The following is a 15,964-nucleotide window of genomic DNA, read 5'->3' as shown; positions in this document are numbered from 1 at the left end:
CTCTCTCTCTCTCTCTCTCTCTCTCTCTCTCTCTCTCTCTCTCTCTCTCTCTCTCTCTCTCTCTCTCTCTCCCCGTTAACATGGATGATTTCTGCTGCCAGGGCCTTTTTCTGTCTGTGTTAGTGTGAGAGCAAGTGAGAGATTCTGTTTGAAGTCAACATGTAGAGAAAAAGGCTTCATATGTTGCAAAAGGGGCCTTGAGTCTCAAAGGCACTGGAGCGTCTCTGCTGCTACAACCACCTTGGTTTTTTATTCTATGTTGTGTCCAATTACAGCCGACAGGGTTCAACCGTTAAAGGGAGGCCTTTTTGTTTTGAAACACAACCGTCAGAGTAAAAAAAGGATGATGAGGTGTTTGATCAAACAGTAATGCTGTAGGCTACTCAAGACCAAGACCAGAACAAATCAGGTGTCATTGGAGAGCAATATAACCAACTGCCACTAGCAAAATAGTAAGCGAGTTATTCCATATTGTGAGGATATTTTTTACACTGTATAATGCATGATGACATTTTTGAAAATGTAGATAATTTGCATTGGGGTGAGTAGATTTGTATTAAAACACTTGAGCTCAGGCAAAGCTCTGGCTCTAAGGAGGAAATCATTGATGCAAATGACTCGTCTCGAGGAAGACAGAAATGTCCGTGGAGAGTCAGAGATTAAGACTGCTAAACATCCCCACATTAACCTGCGCTGTGTCCCTGTTGCAGACAGAGCGTATTAAAGGACGGCCCTGGAGGGAAAACGTTTGGGAGTGGATTTACAAGCTCCAACTTAAGTCATAACCCAGGGCCTACTTGACTGGCTGGCTGTCTGTCTGGAGACATTGTAATAGTTTTATGGGACATAAGAAGCTCAGCAGGAGAGCACTTTGTCTGCAAAATCTAATTGAGCCATCATACAGAAGGACTGGAGAGACAGAGAGGACAATGGAGAGGGTTGGAGGGCTGGGAGGACATAATGTACCACTATAATGTAATAACAGGAAGGACCGAGGAAGGTAGAAAGGCATGGTGCGACGGTAGTGAATTGAAGGAAAGATTTTGGGGAAGGGATTGAAGAAGCAAGACAAGGGAAGTTGGGACAAGAGTGGGCAGATGGATTGAAAGTAAAAGTCAGGATCAAGTGATAATGAAATAGGGAAGGAGAGAGAAAGAGAATGGCAAAAATGACGGTACTGTCAGGCTAATCAAGGCCATTGTACCTGTAGAAAGAAGGGAGTTGTGCTAATCAAGGATGGCGGACAGAAGAAGAGCAGAGGCTGAAGAGAAAGAGGTGATTAAGCCATGGGTCAAACAAGAGCAGAGAGTTGACACTGAACATTCACATTGAAGAGCTAATGGTGCGAGAGTTTAAGTGGGGAGCAGACAGGTCAAGAGGAGAGAGAGAGAGAGAGAGAGAGAGAGAGAGACGATGATCAAAGATATACTTTTGCCTGTCTCTTTCTCCTCATCCAGAAGCTTCCCCCCCTCTGTCTCTTCTTGTTGGTCTTCATTATGAAAGCATGCTGTATAGAAAGAATAATGATTCTTAATTGCCAGAAACTTTGTGAAATTTAAAAAGACAGAGTGTACTGTCTCAAGACAGATGAGGTACAAAAACCTATTCACAGAGGCTGCCGTTTGCAACTTTGAAACCTTTTCGAAATTAAAGTGTCAAGCAATCAAAGCTGTGTGTCACCAAACGTGCACGCACGCACACACACCGGGCTTAATGTCGTCTGTTAGGATCGTTAGCCGAGTTAATGTCTGTACTAGGCCCAATGGGAGTTACTGTGTCATTCTCCACACTCCCTGAACAGATACAGGCATGCAGATATAGACCTGCCTTTGGGGAAGACATATGCACAAAGACACACGCGCCAGCATACCCAGACATGCAGATGTGCACCTCACCGTGTGGCTCTTACAAGCCGTGGCAGTCGGGGATATTAAGCGGAACTGTGGTGATGGTTTGAGGGGACCAACGCTGTCACATTCGATTAGCTTGACGATATTTGACCCGCTCTTGTCCTGTTACCCCTCTCTCTTGTCCTCTGTTTTCACACCCTCCACACATTTGTCATTCCTTCTACTTCCAATTCTTAAATCATTCGTCCCAAGAGCCACTTTACTTTTTCTTGTTGCTCTTTTTATGCCACTCAAATCTTTGGGTCTAAGTTGCCTGTGGAAATTCAGGAAACGCTGAATTTTAAAGGAGTTTTCAAGCCCTCTTCAAAATGTTTCCGATCACCTATCCTTAGTGTCCTTAGACCAGTATCTACTGGTGCTTACACAATCTGGATAACATAGATTTCTTTCTTTCCTTTTCTAAAAGGCATTGGATCTACATACATTGCTAAGCAGGAAAACATTCTCCTCTCCTCCCCTCTCTTCTCCTCTCCTCTCCATTCTCATGTCACTTTGCTTGACAGGGCAGGAAATCAGTTTCATTTCTGCTTTAATTCGTTCTGATCAAACATGTCGCTCCCAATCAGCCCTATTTGATTAGGAGATGCCCATATCACAGCCCACCAAGCAGGTAATGGCCAACATGTTCATATTTCAGTTTTATTGCTGTGTGTGTGTGTGTTTGTGTGTGTGAGTGTGTGAGAGTGTGAGAGAGAGAGATAGTTAGATACACACATTATTCCTCGCAGCTTGAGCTCGCACGTGAGCAATAGCATTCAGACTTGTCTGTGAATATTACACAAACACATACATACGCACACACGCACACACAATCTCTCTCTCTATTGGAGGTGCTAATGTGTTCTGTATATTTAGAAACTCTATCAATTCCATGTCTCCCACTCAAGTCTTTGTTAGCACCCTCCTCTATTTTCTTCTTTTCATTTTTTTTAACACTTTCTAATGCCCTCTCCTCTCGTCTCCTCTCCTCTTCTATCACAGAGACATGGGTTGTAGGCTTCCAAAGCTGAGGAAGGCAGAAGAGAGGCGAAGCCCGGGCAATATCTACTCCACCCTTCGACGGCCTCAGGTTGAGACTAAAGTGGGCGTGGCATACACCTACCACTTCTTGGATTTCCTGTTGGGAAAAGAAGGTATGGATGAGTTCTCATGTGAGGACTTGAGTATGTACTAATCCCCATATACTGTATGTGCAAAGATTTCATCTGTCCTTTTTGGGCTGGGCTCGTGAACCACAGTGAGGCATGTACTTGACTTCTCCCACACTTGCATGCTTGAAATAGCTAAGTGTTACTTGTTTCTTTATAACCCACTTCTCTATCAAAGATGATGGATACGAAATAATAACGAGGAACTAGCAATTCCAGCACTTAGTGTGTCCCTTCATCTGTATGATGATTGATGATAAAATGATTGATGTTAAGATTCTTGTTAAAGCAAAACCAAAGCCGCCCTCATAAATGTCAACAAAGAAATAAATAAGGTAGTATCCATGGCATATCTGCTATTTTATGCTAAATAAAATCATCCCACAAGGCAGTGCTTCTTTACTCCTAAGATGACAAAGTGATGATGATTCCGAAGTTTCTGAAATCACTCACAGTACCTTACCGAGTGTTTATTATGTACTGGGAACAGTGAATTAATGAATAATAGAGGAGGCGATTAAAGCAACAGCTCAAATGAAAAGAACAAATCTTGGCCATTGCATGCAGCAGACAATCAGATCTGATTCAGATTTGTTCTAGTTCCACTCCAGCGGGGGCTCCAAGGAATGTGTCTCCACATTTGGTCATAAGTCAAAGGAATTATTTTTCACTAAGCACCTTGTTCCTTTTTTAAGTGCAGTTGTCTTCTTCAGTGTTCTGTTGAACCCTGCGCCTGCGTCGTCATCCTAAACTCTTATGAGTGTTCCACTCGTAAAATAGCCACAGTTGCTGTTCCAACTTTAACTAGTTAAAATGAAATGTTTAGGTCGGCAACTTTGTAAACTGTTTGTGTGTGTGTTTTTTTTTCTCCTACTGTAAGTATCTTGAGGGGGAAAAGTAGCTTATAAGCTGAAGTTCTGTCTCCTGTTGCACGGAGTTCAAAGACTTCTGTAATTCTCAGATTCAGCTATATTGCGCACGCTGTAGCCATGCCCTCCAACTTCTCTCTGCCACGGCCTCGCACAATAACAATACACTAAAGCTTATGTGTGTTTGAACCATGTGTGTTTTTTTTGAGTATAGAAAATAGTGTGTCAGATAATGTCTTTGTGTGTGTGTGTGTGTGTGTGTGTGTGTGTGTGTGTGTGTGTGTGCATGCCTGCGGCGTCTTGAGAATGTTTGATGAGAATTCTCTAGAGGCATTTGGTTTCTTAAAATACTAATTCTGCCATTGTGTTGGTGTGGACTGGGAAGAGATAGGAGGGAAAGAGCGAGGGAAAAGAGAGGGGAGGAGGAGAAACAGATAGTGTTAAAGCTGATACATATTTTTTTTTTAATCATGTTTTTCCTATTTTTTCCCCTTATGGCTTAATGTTTCTGCAAGCCTGCCCTATGCACTTCATTACCTGACAAGCTAGAGCAGGTGCAAGTAGATCACAGAAGTTCTTTTTTTAGAGGACTTTCCAATGCAACACTGTAACAGACAGCAGGCAGAACGCCACAGCCAAGTGGCGCTGGTCTGTTTGCCAGTCGGCTTCATTTTCAGCCAGCCCTATTATGTTTGGCAAATTGGTTAGGCTGTAGTGTTGGCTGAGAGAGATCTGGCAACTCGAAATGGTGGTGGTGACCAAAACAGACAATAGACATGAGGATTGCTTATCTTTCACTTCGCTAATGGAAGGAGCAGATAAATTGTAAAATCGGCACCAGTAACACACATAGATACAGAAAAACCACACACGCACACGCACAAACACAGACACACACACACACACACACTGTCCATACAAGCAGCAATGGCGGCTCATTCCCACTCACACAAAACACTTTATAGCACTTAGTCAACAGAGTTAGTGTTATCTTTTAAGCAACAGGCAGGTCATTTATATGGTAAACTCATTGGCGTCACTTGAGCAGCTTGAGATGGGTATACTTTATTTTAGGATATACATAGCTACTTTGAATTGACTGTGTTTGTGTGCGTGTGGTTGTGAGTGGGCGTGTGCTTTCCTCTATCTGTGCCTGTCTCCTTCTCTCTCCAGTTGTGTTAGATAGACCAAAAGAAAAGAATGATTCCTTAAGGATTATCTGATTGTTTGTGGAGATTGAGAGACCTCATTCCCAGCAAAGGGATTTATTTGTATTTCTCCATGTGTGTGTGTGAGTGTGAGTGTAGGAGGCAGATAGAGGAATCTATATGTCAGCCCATGACATTGAGGAAACCCACGGTCAAATCCATGCTTTAATTGAATTTGGCTTCCCTTAATGATATTATTTCCCTGCCAGCGTGACTCCTACATAGTAATGAAAAACAAATATCTTTCCCGGCGCCCCTCTGAGATTTGTGAGACTAAGGTGGCTGTTTATTGAACTAAGTTGTATTCTCGGTAAGGGGAGCTTTAATGTTGAGAAGGAAGAGGATTGCATTGTGGTTTGTGACTTGACCTTTGACTGTTGAATGAAGAAACCCACCAGAAACTGTGTTGCTGATAATATAGCGCCAGCTTTTGTTTTACAAGCTTTGCTCTAACTGCAGGAGTGCTTTAGTTGAAACATATTTCTGTGTGACTAAGCCCAACTTACTCACATTGGGTCAGAGCGACCCTGTGGTGAATCCAGGGAGGATGAGGAAAAATATGTTTAATGTTTCAGGCGTTTAGTCTGCGCTTCAGAAAAAGACCATTTGTTTGCTCCAAACCGATGTCTTATTCTACAGAACTTTCCTATTACTCTCCAATTATGAATTGACTGTGCCTCGACAGCCACCTTTACAATAGGTGTGCCAAGATCTTCATTATTCCCATTTTAACACTGATTGGTTACCTTGACATGTCAGCATGAATGACGAGTATGAAATGTAACAGCTAGGTGTGACATTTAACCCTCTTATGTGTTGAAGCTGTGCTCAGATAATGAGCAAAGGATACGTGAGAAAGCAGATAGCGTGAACAGAAAAGAGGTAGAGTGGAGAAAAAAAGCAAAGTAAAAGGGAGGCAGAATAAAGTCAAGGAGTTGCAACAGAGAACAGACGGTGAGAAACCGAATGGCATGTAAAAAAAAAAAACTAGAGATATGAACGAGCGTTATTAGTCAGGGAGCGAGGAGGAAAGCAGAGCGCCTTGAGAGCGAGGAGGTGTGAGAATGAGCGCGCGGGAGTCAGGGATCTTGAGGATGTGTGAGGAAGTAAGTTAGGTGTGATGCTGCGTGACTAACGCTGGTCTCTGGAGCAGACAGTGAGGAGCTGAACTCTGCTGATGACTTTCTGCCGCCCTGCAGAGACCGGGACCCACAAGGCTCATTAAAACTTACAACATGTGCCTAATGCTCAGCAGTGTGTGGGGTCCTGTTTGTGTTGCTTTTCTGCTTCTGTATACCTGTCTGGGAAAAATTATTTTGACTGTCAGTGCCTGTGTGTGCGTGATCTACACCTAAATGCTGTGATAGATATTTCCTTTGTTGACAGAGACTGATACACTTTCCCTCTGCCTTATATGGTACAGCTTTGCTATCATAATCTGAGTGTGATGTATTTGGCTCAGAGAGCAGGCGAAGCACAAATCCATCAGTTTGCGAGATCTTTGCTGCCTGACACACTTTTTTTCAGGCAAACTCATTTTTTTCTTAAAGGTTGTTGAAACTAACTCTTTTTTCTACATAATTCCTTAAACCGGTTTCAGTCTTACCGGCTTGAGAGAAAACCAGCAAAGATGGCAGAGACATTCACGGCATCACACGTACTGTATGTTTGTACTGTATGCGCCTTAAAAGCCACACTGTGTTCTCACCACTTTTTTTTCTCTTGCTTGTACTTGTCAGCCATTTTTGTCAGACATTTCATGTGAAGCGGGGCCTTCTGGGGAGATCAGAACCCATTTAGACAAAGCTCAGATGCTGACCAACAAGTCTCATAGCCTGTGGCTGCATTCCCAAAAACAGTGGGGAGAACCTGGCTCCAGGAAGCTGATTATTTTACAGTCACTGTTTTGGCACATATCCTCGCCCTCCGCAAACCTCTGCAAGTCATTAGAAGGCTATTTAAATAAACGTGAACCTCCAGCAAGCAGAGGGATAAGCCTTGAGAGTGGCTGTGAGCATAGTAATCCCCGTGCATCACCTAGCAGGCTTAGTGCAAACTCTTTCTTTCTTGTTCACACACACACACACACAGGCAAAGAAAGATGGCCCATACAGACTTGCTGAGATACTGTGGCGCACACACCACAGAATATATGCTTCATAGTCACACACAGAGATTCATGAATTTTATAGAAGGAATTAATACGTCTTTTCCAACGGCAACAGGAAGGAAGATGACTCTCACACTGCACATGCAGCTTGTGAAAACCAGGGTCAAAAAGTGAGGCGCCGCTTACGACACTAGCCGGCTGTTATGTGGTCAAAGCTTCTGGGTGAAGACGGAAATAGCAGAGCGGGGATCAACAGCTGAACAGCCACTCGGCAGCGTCTTGTGTCTGTTGAACAATGCACCTTTGGACATCTCTACTGGCTTTTAAACTTGCCTGTATGATTCAAATGTTCCCACTCTATCATATACTGTATATCTACACACACACACACACACACACACACACGCTTCCACTTCGTCTTCATTTCTCTGATTCTCAAAGTCCAAAAAACATACACATCTCCAACCTCTATTAAACATACATGCCCACTCTTCTGCACTACACCTCTCTGCCCTCACTTGCTGGCGCTATAAAACTCCACCCGGCTTTTCTGCCCTGAGCCGTTCCCATGTTCCCATTCTGGAGCGGAATTGCAGCCTCCCTTGAAATCCCACTGTGGCAGACAGTATAAATGAAGTCGCTTCCCAGCCTAAAGCGCTGCATAACACCCTAATAACTTCTGTATGCCTTGCCTGAATTAGCTGCGATGCCTTGCTTATGTCTCGTCGGTGGGTGAGTGCCAGCCGTGCACAACTAATGACAGCTAATGACTATTTACGGTGACAGGATCGTTGTTATCCCCCTGCCACCCCGCCCCAGTCTCCAGCTGTTATTATTATTATCGGCTCTGCACTGCTTTTGATAAGTCCCCACAGACACCCATTTAAGTGTTTGCTTGATGAAAGGCTCTCGTGGTTCAAAGCAGCTATGCCAAAATAATGTGATGGTTGGATTTTCTCTAGGAGTTTTTCTGCCATTGTTTAACTAAGATGGGAGTCAAGCGCTTGTATCCTAGCATGCTGGCCAGCCCCTAATATGTATGCTTGTGTGTGTGTGTGTGTGTGTGTGTGTGTGTGTGTGAACACGCCAGATGATGGAGAACAAGTTGAAAAGGAGATGGATTGCACATCTTTTTCTCCCTCTGTGCGTGCATGTGTATGTGTTTTTGTGTGGGTCTAGTTAATTTATGCAGGTTATTTTCTCTTCTCCAGACCCATGCAAATGAGATTGAATGGGAAAGGATGACAAGCATTCAGGCACAAACAGACAGCCTCATCTCTCTCTCCAACACTGCTATGCTTACTGCATCTCTCTTTCTGTGTCTCCCCTTTTTCCACGCCTCTCTTTCTGTCTCTGACACACACACACACACACACACACCTGGCTTCACTCAGCAATACAGAAACACACAACAATACATGCATGTGTTCTCTTAAAAGCCTATGATCAGAGAGTGAGCATTACTACAATACAGTGACCCTGAGAGCGCGGCTCTTGCAAACATTACGCTCTCCCTGGTGGATTTCCCGTGACAGTTTGCTCCCATACGATAAGCTCTGCTAACCGTTTTCCACTGAAGTAAAGGGGTTTTCTTTCTTTACATTGTGTTTGGTAATAAAGGAAGTGGCTCTGTGTTAGGGATTACTGCTCATACCACACAGCCAAACAAACAATGTGATAGCCTTGTCTTTTAAACTTTCGACTTATGCATGTATGTATGCAACTGCCCGTTAGTGTTGGCCAATGCAGAGTGTGTGTTTAAAAAAAAAAACTGCATATACATACATATTTGTCTTTTCACATTTTATATGTGTGTGTGTGTGTGTGTGATTTTACAAAAGCCAGACTGGTGATGGTGACAGTGAGGACTGAGGCTAATAGCTCTGGTGTAATTAGTTTCAGATTTAGCGTGACGATGCCATGTGTTGTGGTTCAGGGGGAATTATCAAAATGAAACATGCTCTGTCTTTGTTTCTTCACACCCTTTTTTCTTCCCTCTTCCTCTTTGTTCCAGGTTTTTCCCACTTCCAAATGCCTCTTTTGGAACCTGTAATGTCCACATCTGACCTTTTTACCCCCATGTTTTTTTCCTCCCTCCCCTCTACCTGTTTTCCTTCTCCAGAGGTGCCGGTGTCATCGGTGCTTTGTCTCTCCTCAGTCAGAGAGCTACCGGTTCAGGTCAGGGAACTCTACGCGCAGGGTTTTGTCCTGGTCGCTGTCCACCCATTTGTCCATTCTTGCGGCCCTCGTCATGCACACATCCAGCGCCAGCTGCACCGGGCCGTTCTGGTTCGAGAGACTCCAAGGTACACAAATTAAACACACGCTTCCCCGCAGCATGAGCGCCACCTTTATAGGACAGAACAGTTTGCACCGTAAGGATTTTTATGGCAGAGTGACTAAGATGAATGAGATGATTCATGTAGCCAGATTGAGGTTAGCTTAACAGTTAGGTAGCAGCTTTTTGCAGCTTCATTTTTTTGACATGCAAGCCAATTGAGACCCATTACCACAAGCTAAGTTCTGCACTTCACCTCCTTTTCTTGATGTGAAATTAATTGCATGAGTCAGCCACAAAAAATGACTAACTTTAGCTCACTGTCCCAATTCTTTCACTTTTGACTATAGGCTACATGATACTGTACTTTGTGACTTCCCTGTGTATCTCTTCTGTAACCCAGTTATTCTCTAGTACAAAACTGCAATATTCACAGTCCCATTTGAGCACAGCATTATTTTAATACCTCCCTGCTATCAGCTTTGGTACAGCATGCAAGCTGAGCTTTATTCTTTCACAGCATCTTATCATGGAAGTTACTGACGGATTGGCTCCAAACAGAAACCATGTAGAGGCCTTCTGCTGTCAGTCCTGTTGGTGATTCCTTCATAGCTCCATTCTATTATGAGTCTTAATAATGTTCATTTTTCCCATTTTGGCCCCAGGTTTGTCTCAAGACGTCTACCAGTTTTTTAATAAAGAGCACGTCTGCAATAATTACTATTGGTTCCTCTTTTTTCACCAATTGCTCATTCATGCTAGCGGCATAGCTCTGTGGATGGGAATGGTAATATCTCAACAACTGTTGGATGAATTTCCACATTCATGTTTCCCAGAGGAGGTTTCCTAGCAGGCCAAAGTTTTCTCTTATCCAGGGAAATATGTCAACAACTATATTTCCTATCTAATCTCAACATTAACCAGATGCATTGGCACAGACATTAGTTTCCCCATAGGTTAAATTATAATGACTTTGGTGATCTTTTATCTTTAGTGCCATCATTTGGTTTTAAAATTTCAATTTGTCCAATTATTTGGTAATCTTTTATCTTTAGTGCCATCATTTGGTTTTAAAATTTCAATTTGTCCAATTATTTGGTAATCTTTTATCTTTAGTGCCATAATTTGGTTTAAAATTTCAATTTGTCCAATTATTTGGTTTTACGGCCAAATACTAATGACTAATTATGTTTCCATCAACCTCAATTGTACTTTGTGTTTATTGCGAACAAGCAAATGCTATCATACTAACACGCTAAAGTAACATAATGAACTTGATGAACATAGCTGCTAAACATCAGCATGTTATCACTGTCATTGTGAGTATGTTTGCCTGCCGATGGGCTATTAGTCTACATACTCAGCGTTCCACTTCCGGGATTGTTTAGGTGCTGCCGGATATTCCGCCGGATGACTTTTATTTTGGCAGGATGTCTGTTACCTTCCGCTTTCTTTGTGTTAGCATTTCAAAGTCCGGCTGATTTCTGAGAACTACGGTTAACTGCTCCTCAGATCTCTGCAGGGTAAATCCAGTCAACTAGCTAGACTAACTGTCCAATCTGAGTTTTCTCCTTTGGACGTACACGTTCCACCAAAACAAGTTCCTTCCTGAGGCTATTTTGCAGAGGCGCCATTGCTCCGTGTTGCGCTTAGCACCGCCCAAGACAATTGTGATTGGTTTAAAGACATGCCAACAAACCAGAGCATGTTTTTCTCCCATCCCGGAATGCTGTGGGGATTCGCCAGACCCTCCTCCGCAGCGCTATGGAGGAAGGTCTGGCAATGCGAGACTAATGAGCTGTAGACGCTTAGTCTTGTTTATTTGCTATCAATAGTATTTTAACCAAAAATGTATAGTTTGCTAATAAAAAATCTTATATTCTTGTATTTATTTTAGCAATTTTACATACCATTTCCAGTTATTTTCTGACATTTCCAAACCTATGTGAGTGACATACAATACACCAAATGATCCACATTCTCCTCCAACATATCTGACATCAGCTTACTGAACTCTATGATAATTTGAATAAGAAAATGTCTATTGTGTAGAGAGTTTTGGTCTGTTTACTTTTGCTAATGTGAATGTAAGGAATAGCGTTTTGTATAGACACTGACTCACACCAACAAGCACACTCTAGTGCTCAGGCAGGTGCCAGGCTGTTTTCTTTGATGCCCCTCCTGCCAAGTGGTCCTGCTGCTTCCTGGCACCTGTCACCGTGGAGACGGCTGATTGCATCATCAGTGCTCGCCAGAGGGGAACGGCACGCTGAAAGAGAGAAACCATCTTCTCCATTCTTTCATCTGCTTTCTTCAGTGATGGCTGTCCCCCCTTTTTCTTTTGTCCTCCTTACCCCCCTCCATCCCCTTTAACACCACCTTTTATCTCCACATCAACACCATCCCCTTTCATCAAAAAAACCCCTAAAAATTAAAGCAAAAAATCTGACAGAGCTACCGTTTCAAATCTAGCTGAGAATGTCACTCACGCCTCAGAGCACAAGATATTACTACGGCCTTTCTACTGACCTCAATCCAAATCTGAAGAGGCGTATCTGAGTACTCCTTTTATGATTGTGTCTTGCAGTGGGAGCAGAAGGAAATTCAGTCCCTCTCTCTGTCTAATAAGTCTTTTGTGATTGTGTTGAATGTGTGTTCCCCTTAAATGGAAAATTTAGAACTGTACCAGAATTGACATTATGTTTCTGCTGTGATAATTCTGGGTCAATGAGTGCTCGTGAACATGAGCGTGTCTGCCAGACAGATGTCATTTAGACTGTAATGTTCCTGGGTGATGGAACTACTCTGGTGATAATGGACAGGAAACGAACCGAAAGGAAATGTAATGTTATAGTAGCAGTATGAGAACATTTGACATTTCCTGGTTCCTGGTTGAAATTATTTTTTTCTTCACGCTATAGTTCAGAGAAAAGCCAACTAAGGTGGGCAAGACATCGTCTGGAGACAGATGTGTGTGTGGCAGGTCACCAGGCTGCTGACCCAGAAGTGATCCAGAGTTACGTCAAGAAGGTGAGTTCAGTATTTCTGCAATGGGCTTTTCTGCCAGCAGACATTTTTACTAGTTATAGAAGGAAAAGCACAGATGTTACTAATAACACCAACGATGGCTCTGTGCTATTCGAGTGCAGCTATTCACTCTTTTTCACTTCTACTCCTTACATTTTAACAGAAATACCGGTACTCTCTACTCCTAACTTACTTTAAATGTGCAAGAACTACAGACCAATACAACAACAGGCGCACACACGCATGCACACGCACACACACAACTGATTATCCTCCAGACAGCTAGTTTTTTCTCCCACTTTTTTCTTCATGTGGCCCGCTTGCGGTGTGAGACGCGTGTCCGCACTATTGTCCATTATGAAGACCTCTTGTACAGAACTAAAGTAACGGGACAATTTTTTTAAACTGTAAGGAGCAGAAAGTACTGATATGCATGTTATAATGAGTAATGAGTAAAAGTAAAAAAAATCACCACAAAAAAATAGTAAAGTAAAAACATCAGAAAAATCTACTATGAGTACAGTAACGAAGTAGGCCTCTTTGTAACCTACATGGTTACTTCCCATCTCTGGAGATACTGTAGTAAGCATCAAGATTGACTCCTCGTCAATGTGCTGCGTAACTCTAAAAGTATGGGGAACTTCTTAATTAATGTCAGTTTAGTCATTTATGGTCTATCCTTTATTTTCTTTCCAGAAGACATATTTGAGCACACGTTCCTTTAAAATGTTAAGTAAAGATTTAAAAAAAAAGAAACTGGATCTGTGAATTGTCACTGAATTCATGCAGTAACTTGCTTCTCAGTTAGAATCATATTAACCTGGAGTCCCAGTCTCTGTCACAACAATAAGATTTGTGATGTTTAAGGTCAATTGGCAGACATCCATAAATGCAGCCAGTGGCATGTAAAGAGCCTTTTTTTTCATGTCCACTTGAGTTTCCCAGCGTGTTCTCTAGTAACACGTGTGGTCCAGGTAGCTTTGTATAAAAAATGGTTGTCATTTGCAAGGCTACTTTTAATTTGATACTTTAAGTACATATCCAAGCTTTACTTGAGTAAAGAAATTAAATCAGTACTTCTGCTTTTACCAGAATATTTTTTTTAACACAAGTATCTGTACTTCTACTTTAGTACGGGAAGTGAGTACTTTTGCCATCTCTGCTCAATGCTACTGTAACCTTAGCTGCTACCACTAGCATACCTCACCTGAGTTTTCTACCAAACTGATGGAGCATTGTGGCATGAATGTGTGGAATTGAAAACATTTTCTTTTTTTAAATGTGAGTCTGAAATTGTTATATTAGTGCAGTGATAAATCAGTGGACTCTTTTCAAAACGTGATCTGTGTAGAAGCCAACCGTACCCCTGCTTAGTTTTTTCATGTATGGCTCTCATGTTGGTGCAACAGTGCTGTGACAGTGGAGAAAACATTACAGGGCTCAAAGGGCTACAGGCAACTGCTTATAATAGTCTCTGCCATATGTAAACCTTAAATAATAGATGGAGGAAAATAAATCAGCAAAACATACTGGGAGACAGCTCGCTATCCTGAAACTAGGAAACTAAAGGAGGAGACCTATGATGAATGGAAGGTCCTAAAAGTTATGGTAAACTTTAATGAGACTTAACCCTAAGATACCCTGCCAACCACAGCGTCATCACTGGCATTTATCAGCTGTAAAACTCACTTTTAGTCTCTCTGCTCATGAATGCTCCAACAGTCCTACAATGGGAAATGAAAATGTGCTCTATTGAATAGATTTGCATCTGAACACCCAAAGAGCACAAAGGGAAACCTGATTGGATGGAAATGCACATCACTGTGTATAATGTGATAGGCTCCAGCAGCGTGACATGAATAACCAATCAGATCACAAGCTGCCAGAGAGAGTTCGAGATAAGAACCCAGGAGCGGTACCGGGCAGACAGAGTGACAGGCTGGTTTTTTGTGACTATGTGTGTGTATGTGTGTGTGTATTCAGTTTTGAAATTCTGTACTTCTATTTCCTCAGCACTCTCTATCCCACCCACTCTCAATCTGTCTCCGGACATACTTATCAGATAAAACTGTGTTACTTTTTGTAATGCGAGTGTGTCGGATTGGTAATAGAGAGACTGTGTTATAAGTGATGTGTGTGTGTGGAAGAGTGAAGTGTCAAAAGTAGTGGGTAATGGGGAAAGATGTGTCTCATTATTGTTTGGTGGTAGTTTGCGATCTGATTTCTCTCCCGTTGAGTCTGTCTAAAACTGTCAGCCCAAATATCAGCTGACAATTAACCACCAGAGAACCATGGGAGGGAGCGACACACACACTCACACGCACATGGGCACGTTGAGATAATGAGGTCCTTTTGTCATTTGAATATTTGATCTTTGCAGATGATTAGGTAGGTTGTTATTTTGCAGAATGTCTACTCTGCGTACGTCAGCCTTTGTTTGTGTGTAAATTAGGCTCTCTTTTGTTTGACTATAGTAAAAGAGACTGTGCAAATGTATTTGTGTTGCTGTGAATGACGTCCTTTTATATTTATGCGTCACAATGATTTCTAATAGAGTTTACCGTGTGGGTATGCTACTCCTACAGATCCAGGATGTAGCAGAGCAAGGGGTGATGTTTGTGGGTTTTCTCCAGCAGCCGGGCGGAGGACCCTGCTACATGGGCAACTTGGATGCTGAAGAGCTGTCCTCGTTACATTCAAGCCCTTCACCCATACATCGACACCCCTTTAGCGCAAACAACAGTCCGACAGATCCTCCGGAGCCACATCATAATGACACAGAGCCTGACCACTACCGCTTTGAACCTCAAGAGTTAGACCGTGGAGGTGTAGAACATAACACAGGGGACCACAAGCCAAGAGAACCGGACTTCAGTCCTCTGAAACCCAATCACAGTTTAGAGCTCAACCAAGATGAGACCAATGAGAAAATCCAAACCTTACAGATCAACCTCAAAGAGTCATTGGAATCAACGAAACAAACTCAAGATCACGGCAAACCCAGTGTAGACACGGTTGAGTGGTGTCCAAATCAAAATCCAATCAGCTGGACAGAAACGGAAGGTGTGATCAGACAGCAGAAGGGCCATCTACCAGATCTTAAAGAATCCACAGAAAAACATTGCAACCTTTCCAACCAGAGAGAAATAGAAAGTTCAAGCTCCGAGAGCTGGCCCAGCTCTCCTGAACTGGATCGAACCCATGATAGGAAGTCCAGCTCTATCTGCACCGATGAGCAAAGCAGAGTGACACACAACAACAACCATATCCGGCTCAAGAGTCCCGAGAAAGATGAGAATGGGACGTCACCACCAGCGCAGGGCAGTAAGTAATCAGTTTGTACTGGGCTCATTGGACAAATCATCATTATGCAAAGTTCTATTTGGTTTCCAATTGTCCATGTTGTCTTTGTGT

At 42.7% G+C, this 15,964-nt stretch overlaps 1 protein-coding gene across 2 annotated transcripts in view; it reads left to right on the top strand.

The window, feature by feature from the left end:
- rftn1a (raftlin, lipid raft linker 1a) overlaps nt 1–15,964 on the top strand; it is a 23,328-nt gene that overhangs the window by 3,231 nt on the left and 4,133 nt on the right. The window contains exons 1-5 of one of the 2 annotated variants that reach the window (XM_034892317.1): nt 2,360–2,520; nt 2,892–3,043; nt 9,368–9,551; nt 12,445–12,553; nt 15,136–15,874. In XM_034892317.1, coding sequence (XP_034748208.1) covers nt 2,896–3,043; nt 9,368–9,551; nt 12,445–12,553; nt 15,136–15,874 — 1,180 coding nt within the window. In that variant the 5' untranslated portion in view covers nt 2,360–2,520; nt 2,892–2,895. Of the gene's footprint in view, nt 1–2,359; nt 2,521–2,891; nt 3,044–9,367; nt 9,552–12,444; nt 12,554–15,135; nt 15,875–15,964 lie in introns of those variants that run through there. The other variant, XM_034892316.1, reaches the window with a different exon arrangement.

This window comes from Etheostoma cragini, chromosome 14 (genome assembly GCF_013103735.1).
Source record: "Etheostoma cragini isolate CJK2018 chromosome 14, CSU_Ecrag_1.0, whole genome shotgun sequence".
NCBI classification, from domain to species: domain Eukaryota; kingdom Metazoa; phylum Chordata; class Actinopteri; order Perciformes; family Percidae; genus Etheostoma; species Etheostoma cragini.
The sequence above is the reverse complement of the archived record's forward strand: the minus strand, read 5'-3'. Positions and strand labels throughout refer to the sequence as shown.